At 36.0% G+C, this 15053-nt stretch overlaps 1 protein-coding gene across 1 annotated transcript in view; it reads right to left on the bottom strand.

Moving 5' to 3' along the window:
* Nucleotides 1-15053, bottom strand: part of MPDZ (multiple PDZ domain crumbs cell polarity complex component) — an 87188-nt gene that overhangs the window by 58743 nt on the left and 13392 nt on the right. Inside the window, exons 5-13 of the mRNA XM_059491903.1 lie at nt 14462-14590; nt 13032-13235; nt 10244-10358; nt 7790-7878; nt 5943-6138; nt 4567-4665; nt 2571-2650; nt 1723-1869; nt 335-502 (exon numbers count right to left, since the gene is read on the bottom strand). Coding sequence (XP_059347886.1) covers nt 335-502; nt 1723-1869; nt 2571-2650; nt 4567-4665; nt 5943-6138; nt 7790-7878; nt 10244-10358; nt 13032-13235; nt 14462-14590 — 1227 coding nt within the window. The remainder of the gene's footprint in view (nt 1-334; nt 503-1722; nt 1870-2570; nt 2651-4566; nt 4666-5942; nt 6139-7789; nt 7879-10243; nt 10359-13031; nt 13236-14461; nt 14591-15053) is intronic.

Below are 15053 nucleotides of genomic sequence, written 5' to 3'. Positions count from 1 at the left end.
CAAAGCCAGGTAGCAAAGTTCAAAACTAGATTAAATACATTCAGATTCTAAAGAACCCAAGGTCAATTTACTATACTCCTATATCTCGCCAACAGAACAAGAAGCATAGTACTAAGAGAGAAAGCCCCACATCCTACAATATTTTGCCTATGACCAGCCAGGATTCATATCTTCTGAGAGCCTAAAAATAGCATATAAACATTATTTGCTGTTTCCTATTAGATTGGCTCCAATTCCAAAAATATTAAAATATATTTCTAATCCTATAGAAGAACTTAATCTTTTTTTTCTCAAGGAAACTCTCATTTTCAGTGATTGTTTAAAGACAAAATACCTTTTCTGTGAGCTGAACTTCAGACAGGCTTAGACTCTCTAGTATTTCTGGTTGAGTAACAGGTGGAGCTACTGGACGACAGCACACCATTGTCACCTTAATAGGCAGCTCTTTCAAGATACTGACCACATCCTTGTGGTTTTCTCCAAGCAGAGAGATGTCATTCACCTCAATAAATAAAGAATACACACTGATTAGAACTAGAGTGTATTTGAATCACAATAACAAAAATGAGTAAAAAAAACCCAAGCCAACCCCAACTCACTAATCACCTCATTAAAAAAAAAGTAAAATAAAAGCAACAAAAATCCCCATGCTAATAGACACCTCCAACCCTTAATTTCTACTCAATTTGGTTCTCAGTACCAAGATACATATTGAAATAAATGTATGTATGGTCTTTTAAAATGCATGACACTGCCCTACAAACACCATATACAACAAACTTTCATGTTTCTTGCATTAATATAAACCAAATTCACATCTTAATTCTAGAAGAATAATTTAGAAAAGTAATTAGATGTTTAGTCCATTCACTGAGTTGGGATAATCCTATTAAATCTTAATACTTTCGCTACATATTCTTTTTCGGTGACTGCCTTGGTTTCAGCTGAGATAGGGTTAATTTATTCTCACTAGTTGCACAGTAGTGTGTTTTGGATTCAGTTTTGGATTAGATAACACACCAATATTTTGGCTGCTGCTAAGCTGAATCAAGGAGTTTTTGATGTTTCATGCTCTGCCTGCGAGGAGGTACAAAAAAGGAGAAAAAGCTATGAAGGAACACACAAGGAATAAGTGACCGAAATTGGCCAAAGGGATATTCCACACTCAAGAGCGTCATGTCCCCAGTATATAACAGGGTAGTTAACTGGAAAGTGCACTGATCAGAGCTCAGGGACAGGGTCTGGCATTGGTCAGCAGGTGGTGAACACTTCCATTGTGCATCACTTGAAGATTTTTCTTCTTTCTACTAATATTTCTAATATTACTATTATTATTATTATTATTATACTTTACTTTGTTTCAATTATTAAACTGCCGTTATCTCAACTTACAAGGTCTTACTTTTGACTCTCCTCCTCATCCCAGCAGACTGGGGGTGAGGAGGGTAGGTGAGCAAGTGGCTGCATGGTGCTTACTGGCCAGCTGAGCTCAGACTACGCAAGAGACCTTGGACTATCAAAAAATCAGCTGCCAGCAGAGAAATGTATGTAAGCACATGTACTCACATAAATACATGTAAGTACATATGAAGTGACTACTCAAACACTAACTGGCATGCTGTTAGGCATACATCACTCTCATGGTCACAGCCTATGAGAAGAAACTTACTGCTCAAAAACCTTACTAAATGCAGATTAAGAAAAAGCAGTACTTATTCTTACTTCTAGCAGTTCATCTCCACTGAACAGCTTGCCACTTCGTCCAACTGGCCCTTCAGGTAAGATAGATCTAATAAAATGATGACCCACTGTAGCTTCAAGGCTTATCCCTAATCCACTGCTTTCACTAAATTTGTTAACCACAGCCACCTAAAATAAGATGAAGAAATGGTTACATTTGTCATATTTACAGCCAGATCTGTTACTTTCCACTTCAATTTACATGCAATTAGGTCAAAATTCCAGAAGTGAGAAACCAGAAGTACTATCATGTAAAATGGGGAATCAGGTAAAAAGTGACTCATTGATCACCACTTGGCAATACACAAGTGGGAACTGCTTATGACAACAATGTATCTAATAATACATAGTTCTGCAGACACTACATCTGTGACATGTGATCTCCTAAAATGAGATACTTCTTTTCTTCTGTATCTACAGTATATGTTCTATGCATTATTTAGATCATTACGTGAAATCATTTATTCAGTATGCAGAATGAGAATGAAGGTTCAAGTCCTAGCTAATGAAGTGAGCTTTGAAGTTCACATTAAATATTTTTTCTCTAAACACATTTATTCTCCTGAAACTAGAAAATAAGTGAAACAATAGTCAGGGGCACAGTAATCATCCAAGTCTGCTATGGTTTTGATAAAATACAGAAAAATACATATCTATATTCAAAGTCTATAATTAGAATAATCTTCAAGATACTAAGGAGCATATGTGTTATTTTCATACATGAAGGAACAAATGCAATACAAACATATTTCTATCCATATGTTGTCAACATAATAGATGCACAGATGAAAGAGATGCATAATTAACAAGAGTAAACAAAATTTACCTACCACTATTTCATAATTCGAACCCATAATCCTCTGCCATTTTATCTTTGCAGCTGCTTCTTCTGTACTAGTTAGCGGGAAATCTAAAATTTATATTTAAGATTATTGTGACAAAAAATTAAAAAAACTAGTCAACTCCTACAACTGATAAAAGTATATGGAACATGCACAACGACACAATCATTCCCATGATGCCAGAACTCTCCTAGATATGACTAAAAACTTAGTTTAGTCTCATGTTTAGTCTCACCAAGCTTGGGGTTACCACAGCAAAAACTTGCAAAGCAATATAAAGATTCTAATCGTGAAAAACTAACTGTGTATTTTGAAAGACATGAAGTTCAATCAAATAGTTTGGTGGCTGGGAAAAAAGACACATACTAGCCTCCGAGTTGAGTCAACTATTTGCAATTTTTCAAGATAACAGACACAAAGGAAATGAAAACATTGTATTCAAGCCCTATGTTAAATCAGACTACATGTGCTGATCAGATTATTTCAGGGGGATGGCTAAAATACTTAAAAATGCACACTGATCCTTTTGGACAGACCCTGTATTTTACAGAGAATGTCCAAAAAACACAATCTGGAGATCTTTTTTTATTATTATTTTTAAAACCATGAGCGCAACTGTGAAAGACCTTTCTGAAACTGTAAGCCCTAAAGGTCAGTAACAGAATGCAAAAAGTCCAAGTTCTTTGCTTCTTTAAAAAAAAATATTTTAATAGCTAAAGAACAGTAACAAACTTGGAAAGGAAGGAAGCGGGAGAAGTACAGTCATACAGTGACAGGCTAGGTAGAAAACTGCGGCAAATCTTAATTTGACTGAAGGTTTATTTGCAGGTTTAAAAAACAGAGAAATGCTTTCTTTCTGCTCATTTCCTCCTCATGCACATTGTCTAGGCTCTATGGCAGAAACCAATAAAAAGCAGTATTTGGATACAGCAGCCAGCAAACACAGCAAGTTTAACAGGATCCTACATACTCAAGGTCCATGGTCTAGGCTGTGTCTACAGTAAGTATCAAAATAAACTCTTCAGAGTGAATGCTCATCACAAGCAAGGAGAAGAATCTTCATTACAAAGTTCTCAAAGTGATTTTTGTAAGAATAGAAAATGACTAGGAGCCTCAGACTGTGTTTTAAGTCTAGTCATTGCCCAGAGACATTACTAAATATAAAGTCAGATGTTGCATTGTATTCAAAGAGGACAATACTTTCTCCAAAGCCAAGATACAGCAGTATTTGAAGGGAAGGAGTTAAAAAGAAATTCCTTCAGCTATCCAAGAAAATCAGAAAGCATGAGTTATGAAAAAATATATATCGCAGAACTTTTCAGTTCCTCCTTTTACTTCAGAAGCACAAAAATGTTCCACAACAAGTTGACCCATCAAGTTATGTCTAAATCTGAAAAGCATATCATCACACAGGACTTCTAAAAATGCTGAACAGTGGTCTAGGAGATCAAGCAGGAAAAACACACACAGTAGAAAATAGGAATTTTGACAAAAAGTATGGGAAAATTTGGAGAGTATCAGTAAACCAGAACTGACTGAATTTTAGACATTACCAGAGAATACTAAATGAAATGTAAGCTCAAGAATTTGGGAAAAGGAAATTTATCAGAAGGTGCAGAAGTGCTGGAATGTAGTTGCACAGCTGCAGACAACTGGAAAGATAACAGGGAATGGGAAAGAAATATTTTTTTTTTCTAGGCTACACTAAGAGTAAATACGCAAAACTAGACTAGGAGAGGGTTGAGCAAGTAGCCAAAGCAGACTGCTTCATGTGATATCTTCAGCATATAATTATTTTCAGTCACATACAGCAGTCCTGTTCCGACAAAACTTACAATTAAGAGCCCATGATGAAATGTATGACTACTTTGACTTTCTAGTTCTACCTCAGCTACAGAGCTTGCAGAAGATGGAAAGACACACAAAACACCTGATCTTTGTGTAAGCGCATAGAAGGGCATTTTCACAGAATAAAATGTTAAACCTTGAGAACCTGTTTCCTGTTGTTTCATGTCATCTCCAATATTTACCACACTGGCACAGCATGGCAGTGATGGGGATATCTGTTCTGTTTCATTGTTATCTGAAAAAAAGAGGAAATCTTTTCAGCTATTTAGCTATTTTATATGTCATAATACTCATCAAGCTCACAGGTACTCTCTCCTTCACTGGACTTCAGAGTACTCGTATTCAGCAAATAGAATCTGGCATGTGTGGCCCAAAAAAAAAAATCACATTTCAAAGACATTGTCTTCTGTTAATGCATTGCCTTCTCCAGTGAGTTCATCCGACAAAAGAACCCACCACAATCATCAGTACCTGCATTTCTATGACTGACTAAAAATACATCTAAATATAACATTCTTTAACATTCTTATATTAATTTCTTTTTTTTTCCTTTGTGGAATTCAGAAAGCTAACATTGGAAACAAAAATGCTTCAGCCTTGGAGAGCTGCATACCTGGCACACTTTTCATACCTAGGAAACCTCTCTTACCACCAAATTCTGTTATGTCTGTTGTGATCTGTCAGATGTCTTGAATACCTGTTGGCTGGAGAAACAGCATCCTGAACACTGGCCTATACCTTCTGTTAATGGTGGGAATGGGAGGATGAAATACAGGTAAGATACTACTGGCTCTTTGAAAGTCTTGTGCATGATGGAGATTAAGCCTCTGTTGACTACTTGTGACATATTTTCACTGACATCAAACCATAACACAAGCAGCTATTTTGTGCTTCCAGCCCCTGTGCAGATAGATAACTTTCATTCAAACACTGACTTTCAAGACATGGCACATATACTTAAATATGTGCAGAGTATGTAAGATAAAGCTGCACTAATCTCAGCAGCAGCAAAATTACTACTGGTCTTTGGCATCTGAACATTTTACACATGCATTGTCAATATCCTATCAGCCCCTAAATACCGGCTACTCCTCTCATTCCTCTACCTTGTAACAAGCAAGAGTAAAAGGGGATGAGATTGATTATGCCCATCAAGGAGGGCCTTTCTCTGATTGCTTTTGAATGCAGCTCTCACTCCTGAGTATGAATAAAACATTTGCTGCCTTCTTACCATTCAAAGATTTGCAGGATCAAAGGCTTGAAGCAATTCAGCTAGAAGTGCAATGCAGGAAAGAACTTTCAACACTCACTTTGAAAATGTAGCAAATAATACCACTGTGTCTAAAAGATTAATCAAACCATTGCAGACAAAACTCCACCCTCATGTACAGCAGCTACCCAGTACCATCTGTAATGGCTACCCAGAATGAATCTGGCCCATTTTACTTACAGTTTGCAATTGAAAAGAAACATGCTTCTAGCCAACTTAACAGCAAAGCCAGTTTTAATTACCTTTGGCTGTGGTACTATCCCTTGCTTGAAATAGTAAGTCCTGCTCAACAGGAGCACTGAAGTCTTCCTGGAGTGGAATACGATTTTCCTGTTTAAGACCTCTTCTGATCAAAGTAAGCCGAACCGTTTGTCCCGTGTGCCGCAAAACATCAACTGCTTGCTGGTTAGTAAAACCCTGAAGATTTGTTCCATCCACCTGCAGGATCAAGCAGCTTTTCAGCTCACCCACAGAGAAAAAGTTCAGGGCAAAACAATGCAGTGAGCTCAAAGCATTTGTTAGCCTAAGCAAAAAGCAAGTGGAGGGGCAAGAACAAAACCTATACAGTTTTATGGAATTGGATATGCTAGGCACACCCACTGGAGTAGCTCAGAGCTAGGTGACAACCAGCACCACAGCAAAGAGGGGAGGAGCACCCACCATGGTGCAGCCAGGCAGATCATTTCTGCAAGGTGGGAGAGGGTATAGCATGTGCTGTGCAGGGCATATTGTACAGCCTGTCACTCAGCCACTTCAGCCATCCCTACCTCTGAGGGATAATACTGGGTGAATAAACAACACAGCCATGGCTAGGAGTTCTGGAGAAACAACAAGGAGACACACATTGATCCACTAGGGCAGAAAGACCTACAGAGCGCAGTCGTTCTGAGGTCAGCTAAACTTAGATACAGAGAAGTCTACCAATGAGCACCATGAATCCCAATTTACAAACAGAACACTGTTGCAAACAAGTAGACATTATCGCTGGTTCATCATTTTAAGAGTTTAAAGAATAAAATTTTGGCCTCCTCTGTTTGAAATTATTTTATTATCTCATTAACTTGAGTTTTTTTCTGAAATTCAAAACTTTGATATTTCTCAGTTCTATCCCATTACCCCTACCTAGCATCCACCATATTTTATTCTTCTTCTCCCTGCAAACTCCATTATATTCTATTATTTCTACATCTACCTCACAGTGCCTTAAATTTCTCAAATACTTCTTACAATACTATGCTCTGTGACTCCTGTATTTGTTTCTGCCTATCTACACAATCTTCATTATTTTAAGTCCTCCTAAATTAAGAATAAATCTCCTGGACCCTTAGTCATTTGTTGTCCCTCTCTGAAATTCTTCTAAAGTAACTAAAAATCAGGTGTGACTATTTAATTTTTCCTCAACACTTAAACCATATTTAAAAAACATTTTTTTATGCTTCAGCGTCTGGGATTACTCAAATAATTTTCTCCTTCTGCGGCTGCAGTAGAAGAAGAAAACAAACTTTGGAATAATCCATTTTAGGCATTTGTATTCAGCATGTAAATCATTAGAAAAAATATATGTACTTCCACAAACAAATATGCAGGCACTTCTGGAGAGAGACCATAATCTGTTCTTAAGAGCTCTTTTCACACAAATGCAAGGACAGATATATGAGAGACACAAAAATGCACTCCCTGCATTCAGGATCTGATTTCCACCACAAAACCAACAGTTTACGGATGAAAATATGTTCTTATTTCTCTGAACACCTAAAACTTTTGGACACAACTTCTTAAAATAATTTTGAAAACAGTTGCACAACTTGAATCAGACTTTGAAATTTCACACTTACCAACCTTGTACTGATAAGGAGGATATATAATGATATAGTCCCACATACAATATTTTTTTTAAGAAATACAAGTTACATGCAGGTAGCATAATCAGAGATACTGCTATGTGGTGAGATACTCTGTCAGGAAAGGACTCAGAATTGCAACACTGATCCTGAGTATTTTAAATAAGTAGTTCATGAGCTTTTCTTTGCAACATAAAGAAGCAGAGTCTTGTAGACAAGCGATCTCAGTTCATCCCGCTTTTACTTACAGCTATAATTTGATCTCCCACATGGATTCTGCCATCATGCTCAACAGCACTGCCTTTTGTAATGCTTTTCACAAAGATACCAGAAGGTTCTAGGATAAAAAAACAGGGAAAATTAAATTAACTGATTTATTTAGAAACAACTTAAATAATGCAACTAAAGGCACCAATCAAAAAAGGGGATAAAAAAGAAAAAAACTATCTCTAAGTAAGATAATAAAAGAATCATAAAGAAGGCAATGATTTAGAAAAACATATATATTATTATCATCTTAAACGATGAGCCAGATTGTCTGTCTGCATTGGCTCAGATTTCATTCAAAACCTTACAATGCCAAATACACAATTCCCGATGCAAAACAAGAAATATTCTTGATGCAAAACAAGAAATATTCTAACTTCCTTTAATCTAAACGTTGAAACCAGCATAGACAAAAAACATATTTCTGACTTTTGCCAGATTTGGACAGAAAATTCAGCTGGAGTACACTAATCTGGTAATTGCTGAAATTTCTATGTACCTAATAACAGCTTAAAAAAAATGCATGTTTGAATTGCCACATTGATAAAATTATAAATGAACAGGAACACAACTTTGAACCAATTTTTAACTGCCGTTATCACTATTTGATAAAAAGGTTACAAAGTTTTAAAAACTCAAACAGAACAACAAAATTAAACAAAAAAACACCCATCAAAAACATTTTAGTTACTTACTAGTCACTACTTTTGAATAAAAAGGAAAATAATACATAGAAAACACCTACAGAAGGGACATTTTACTAAAAGAAAACATTTCAAGAAAAACACACTTGCTTTGAAACAACTTCAACAGCTCAATAAAATACAAATATATGGAGTTCCTACATGCACATTTTGCACAGCTTACATTAAATCAGGAAAAATAACAGCATAAAAAGGCATGAAATCACTCTGATGGTCTCAGGCCTGTAACACTGGTATCAGAAATCTTAACAGCATCTACTTTTTCTCAACAAATGTTCTTATCTGTTAAATGAATATGCTTGATGTGAAGATAATACACTACAAAATATATTTTGAAAGCTGTCACACCCTTTGCAGACCTCAAGCTATCTTTTTACTGGCCCTCAATATGACAAAAGTTATAAGGAAGGAGGGTTAATGACTCAGCTTAGGAAAAATAAGATTACATATATATTCAAGTCACCTCATTGACAAGTCTCTCTATTTGTGTCAGGTTTTGGGGTTTTTTTTGGGGGGGGGGGGGGGGGCAGGGGGTTGGGGTGGGTTTTTGTTTGCCCAGGCTTTGTGCATAATTACATGGCTGGTCCTCCTAACTTCCAAGCATTCTTATATCCTGTAACAGCTGTAAGATAACATGAAAAGTTATTTGTCACTTATAAAAAATACAGAAATGTTATTTGTTGTCCAGTAGCTCTATTGCTCCTTCTCTGACAGCCAAGTTCTTCCACAACTGTTATGCCACAAAATGAGTTACCTAAGTAGTTCCTGAGACACGGATATTCTCTAACATAGATACATGCAACACAGTAATTTCAAACCGAAGACCAATGACACCCAAACACTAAATCAGTCAAGATGTGCTCTCAGATCTATACATGTTCTACGTCTCAATTTGTCTTTTGAAATTCAACTGGAAGCTGCTAAAGAGTGGACTTTCATGAACTCTGACTGTCTTGTCCCATGGAAGTCCATTTATCTCTCATCCAAAAAATTATAGCTAGAACTGCCAAGAATATGGAATGTACCATAATCCATACATTTTTCAAACAACATACAAACCAAAGCAACAGCTCTTTGAGAAGTTTTATGACACATTCAAAAGACATCCCTTCCTAGCATTACTCAATTTGCCAAATTTCCCCTAAGAAAGCTCAAGAGAGTTCTGGATTATTTTTGTGAAAAATGTAGTGGAAATTACAAAGTAAAAATAAGTAACTGTCCATGAACATTTTTTCATTTATTTCTTTAAATAAACTTATGTATTCTCTGCCACAGCACACAGATGAAGAAACATTTATTACATCCAGAAGTCAGTAAAGAATTTGTGATGCACAAGCAGCATTATGCACATTGTTTAAAAATTAATAACAATCCCTAAAAACTACTCAGAATGCTACTGTGTTGCCTTGTAAGAAGGCTACTTCTAACAGAAAGGGCTCAAACTATTTTACCATTGCTTTTCAGAAACACGCAACTATGAGTTTAGCCAAAAGTGAAGATAAAAAGAGATTTAAAAATACTGAGGTGTGATTTTTTAATAATATCGATTGCTTTTATTCTGAACATCCTTTTTACAAAATGAAAACAATTCTTTCTCCTTTTCAAATTTCAAATATATTTTAAATGGTTAAGGGTTCTTTTAAGAGAAGGTATATCAAAATTAAGTCATTGATGCACATATACCATAGTATGCAATAAACTGCATAATAAAGTGCAGGAATCAACAATTACCTGATGTCTTGTCTCCAATGTAACCAGCAATAGTTATTCCTAAGCCCTGGTTGTTTTTAGTGAGTTCAACATTGAATTTCTCCCCATCCTCACAGCTATCAACAGAAGCATCATCCTAAAAAGAAAAGGGGGATTAGAAAGGAAGCTCTTTTTCTTTAAATATTCACCACATTCTTTAATGTCAGTAACACATAAAATTAGATAAAACCACAAAAAAGGAAGTATGAAATTTGGTTCTGTTCTTATTTGCTGTTCATCTGTCAAGCAAGAGTAGGTAACATTCCTCACAGTAAAGCAATGCAGGGCAGGTCATGTCCTCCTTCACCCCACTGTTCTGGGATACCACCTTCAACCTATCAAATCATTATTTAATTAATAAAATGATTGGCAAAATTTGCCCAAATTGAACAATTCATTTCTTGTACCGCAAGTTACATACATATGTATATGAATATGTAGCTTGCCGATTTTCTGGGACCTCCTCAGAACTAGCTTTAGACTGCTGTGTTTTTAAAAAGAAGAAAAAAAAACAAAACCAAATTGTATTTTCTATTTTACTTGTCTAAATTTCTGTTCATTACCTATAGGTGTCTTTTTAAAACTTGCTAATTTAAAATATGCTAAAAGCTATCACGAGTCAGGCAATTATATTTTTTGCTTTTGAAAGGCTTAAAAATTTCATTTCAGCACATAACAATTATATTTCCAGCTAGCTAAATAATTACAATCTTCATTAATACCTGCTATAACTCTCTGAATTTCAGTACCAATGGATTTTGGATCTATTTAATTACTTGTCGTTAATGAAAGTGGAATATGTATTAAAATCCTATTTTAACATTGGGGGTTTGTATCAAAAGTTTTTATTCTGTCCCTTCTGCATGCCAAATAGCAGTTAATTTTTTTTTTAAGTGCCAATATGGAAACCAGGCAGATATTAACTAAAGCCAGTTTGACTAGGTAAGTATGCGCCAAAAAAGATTTCAGGAGAGCTATGATGCTACTTCCCAACAGAATATGACTTTAGCTCTTTATCCAAGCAACTCCACCAGAAACCAAATTGAACACAAGAAAAAAATAAATTTCTAATGTATTAATCATCCCTCTCACTGATGATTAACTATTTAGGCCACAAGTAATGCCACTAAAAAAAGATCCAATTCCTGTAGCCTCCTGAATTTATACAAGATAGACACCTGCAGGTAACATGACAAGAAGTACCCATTTTGCAAAGCCATTCTGGTCCCAATAATAGTTTTAAGAGCATCATGAAGACTTCACCTACATCACATCTGACAGGAAGAAACTAAAAATCAAGCTGTTTGAATCATCATCTTCACTCCAGACCCAAATCAATGAGTTTTGCATGACTGGTAACAGGGGTGCTCCTTCCAAGAACGTGACTTTGTGTACGCAGGAGCAGTTTAAAAATAGCCTGCCTCCTGCCAGGAAAGAAGTAGCAGGAAAAAGGTTTTGAAAAGTATTAAAATTGGGAAGGTGGCAAAAACCTCAAATTGTGTCCCTTTGCTATTTTGTCAGTATTAGAAATCACATATATTCTGCAGCTGCAGATAGATCTTCAAACATTGCATAATATAACCTCAAAAAGGCAAATACTGCAGAAATAATGCACAGATTAAATTATCAAATTCAGCTTTTATTTTGAGAGATGCATTTCAGACAACTAATACTAGCGCTAAATATTAATCTCTTTATCTAAAATGCAGAAAGATTTTACATCTCTGAGCTGTAAAGACACAAAAGTACTAGTTTGTTTCTTATCTTTGATGCTCAGAAATCTCAACGTTAAAATCAACTTTCTTTGCCTTATAGCCACAAAACAAGGGATGAATATATGTTAATTTTTCACAGATATTACTACAATGGACAGAGACAAAAGGATGGTAACACCATCTAAATTGTAACATAATATCCATGCATAAATTGCAAGGACTTCTCTTCATATGTGACTTGACTCAAATCTACATTGGAACTGAAGAAAATGTCCAGAAAAACAACAGGAAAAAGTAAAACAAAAAATTCTATCTAAGGATAGGCTCAAAAGCAAAAAACCTTTTCTTCTCTCATTAATTTACTTAAAATATTTACATTTAAATGTATCTGGTCATAGCAATATGTGGCAAAACAGTACTGTTTCTGAATCCCATGAAACCAGACTTTGTTACAAACATGTAAATTACCTATTTTGTAGAGGTTTTGAGCTCACAAGTCATGATAATATATACAGCATTTTTAAAGGGGCTGACACTTGTAGAGGAGTAAAGATACAAAGTACAATCATCAGCAGGGGAGTAAGGGCAGCAGCTGGCTTACTTTTTTTAGAAAATATCTAGCAAATGAGCAGTGACAGGTGATGTAGGAAAGGATTAGCATCTGTGTGCTGCTTGGCACAGGGAGAAAAGTTCTGATGAACAGATGAAATTATACAGAAAAAAGGCAGAGAGAGAAATGCTAAAGACTCAACTAGCTCAGTCCTGAAGAAAAGACTGCATTGCTTCAGTTATCCCAATGTAATAACATACCTTACAAGCAACTCAGAACAAGTTGTTAATCAGATTATACTTATTGAAGTCCTAAATCTTAATCCCAAAAGTCTTCAAGAATACAGTTCCTTGCACTGTGGACTCATTACATTTAAATTCTCCCAGAATTGCGCTACTGGGGAACAAAATCCTAGCTTCTGAGAACATTAACACAAAAGACATTCAAAGAGCAGTTAAAAAGAAAGGAAATTTGCAATGGGTTACATATGTTCACTATTGCGTACCTGTTTCTCTGGTGTAGAGGTGGGTACTGGTGTTCCTGGAGGAACTGCGGGTAGAAGGGGTTCCTCAACAGGACCTCTTGCAATTACCAATTTCACTCTATTTCCACACTGCCTTAGAACTTGTGCCACCTGCTCACTGCTCATTCCAGCTAGGTCTGTATCACCAATTTTCAAGATGTGATCTCCACTACACAGTCTTCCATGCTGAAGGAAAAATAATGATGAAAAAATGCCATTTCTCCCATGTACTATTCAACTAGAAAAATAGCACATAGCTTTAGTCACTTCTGACAGATGAATCAGGTGACTTTTTTTGGATGCCAAGCCAATATCCTGATAACATGGAGAAGAAAAGAAGGCTGCCTAATGGCACACAAGTTTTATTAGGAATTTCCCCAGAGATATCCAGGAGATCCTTTAACAAGACACCATCCAAGCACAGAGAAAAAAATGTGCTTAGCTACAAAAATGTGCTACAGCTACCAGCTCCTAATGGTATTTAACAATTGCATGTAGATTGCAGAACTTTGGGTTCCATTTTCAAGCACACATCCAAAAAACAGAATACAAATGCCTGTTCAGTTTTGCACTGATACTAAAAAGCTACTACTAATAGTAACAGGATTAACCATGACTTCAAAATAAAATTCATTTCTCTCTTCCTATGATCCAGCTATATAAACTGATTTACACTTGTTTAGTCTCTTACTGATTAACCTTTATTTAATAAAAAAGCTTCATATGAATTTAGGACATATGATGAGTGTTAGAAAGACATGTTTGTAAAAGGAACCTATCTACCTGTTCAGGGGAAAGAGGACAGCAGTAAATGCTGTCCATGCCCCTCCAGGCCCTGTTATCAGGCCACTACTACTATTATTGGAAGACTGACCAGTCTCTGTGCCTACTCAATCCTTAACCATCATAAATGCAGCCCAAGGTACCTGTCCAATGAACAAGCTTGAAATGAGGTGTGATAACCAAATTCAATTCACATGACCCCTTCAGGCAAGAGCAGAGCCCGTGTCTTGAAGCAGACACACGAAGCCACATATCTACTACCAACTTCAGTAAGCTCAGCAGAGAAAAGCAGATGCTCTTCGCTATTAGGGCACAGAAAGTCAATCTTTGCAATCCGCACCACCCCTGATTACAGCCTCGTACACTTGTGAAAGAATTAAGACTGTAAATGCACACAACATTTATAATGTTACTAGATTTGAAAATGAAATTTAGAACCTAATTAATCTTTAGATTTCAAATGCAGACTCCTGCATTAAAGCCACTTTTACAGAGGAAAATTTTCCATAATTACTGTTTCTTTTTCTTCATTTATTTGGATAAAAGCTACTACTATTTGGTCTGATCATAAAAGTAATGAGTAACTTCACACCTTACTGAACAGTAACAGAGAGGTAGGTTGAACTTACCTGATCGGCCACCCCTCCTGGAAGGATGGTTTTAACAATCACGCCAGTTGACTTTCCTCCCACTATCCCAAATCCCAGACCTGAGCCATCATTGACCAACTCTATGGTCTCCACATGCTGCCAGTGAACCTAAAAGGAATAAATAAAAGCTTGCAAATGATTAAAAACATAGCATCATAGAATCGTTCAGGTGTAAAAAGGCCTTTACAATTATCAAGTCAAACTATTAATACGTATATAGGAATTTGCAGCATATTTTCTCTTATTTCTTGAGTATGTTTTTAATAATGGAAAGTTGGAGGAAGATTTACATATAATACCTTTTTAACATTTACTATTAGGTGTGATATTACATAATATTTAATCAGTAAATAACTAATTCTATAACAGGTGGAACTTCTCTGATACAAACCAGAGTTGAATAATGAGTCAGAACTTCCAAGAACTCGTTAAATGAATACAGGCAGCAGCCTAGCGCTGCCCACCTTCATGCCCCTTTGTAGTCAGTAAATACTGCTTCTAGAAAACCACACAGGACTGGAAATTAAAATTTTCAGATCTGTTCTTCAGGCATGTTCACATCAGCCATTAC

Source organism: Ammospiza nelsoni, chromosome Z, assembly GCF_027579445.1.
Source record: "Ammospiza nelsoni isolate bAmmNel1 chromosome Z, bAmmNel1.pri, whole genome shotgun sequence".
Taxonomy (NCBI): domain Eukaryota; kingdom Metazoa; phylum Chordata; class Aves; order Passeriformes; family Passerellidae; genus Ammospiza; species Ammospiza nelsoni.
This window is presented reverse-complemented; position numbering and strand designations above follow the sequence as displayed.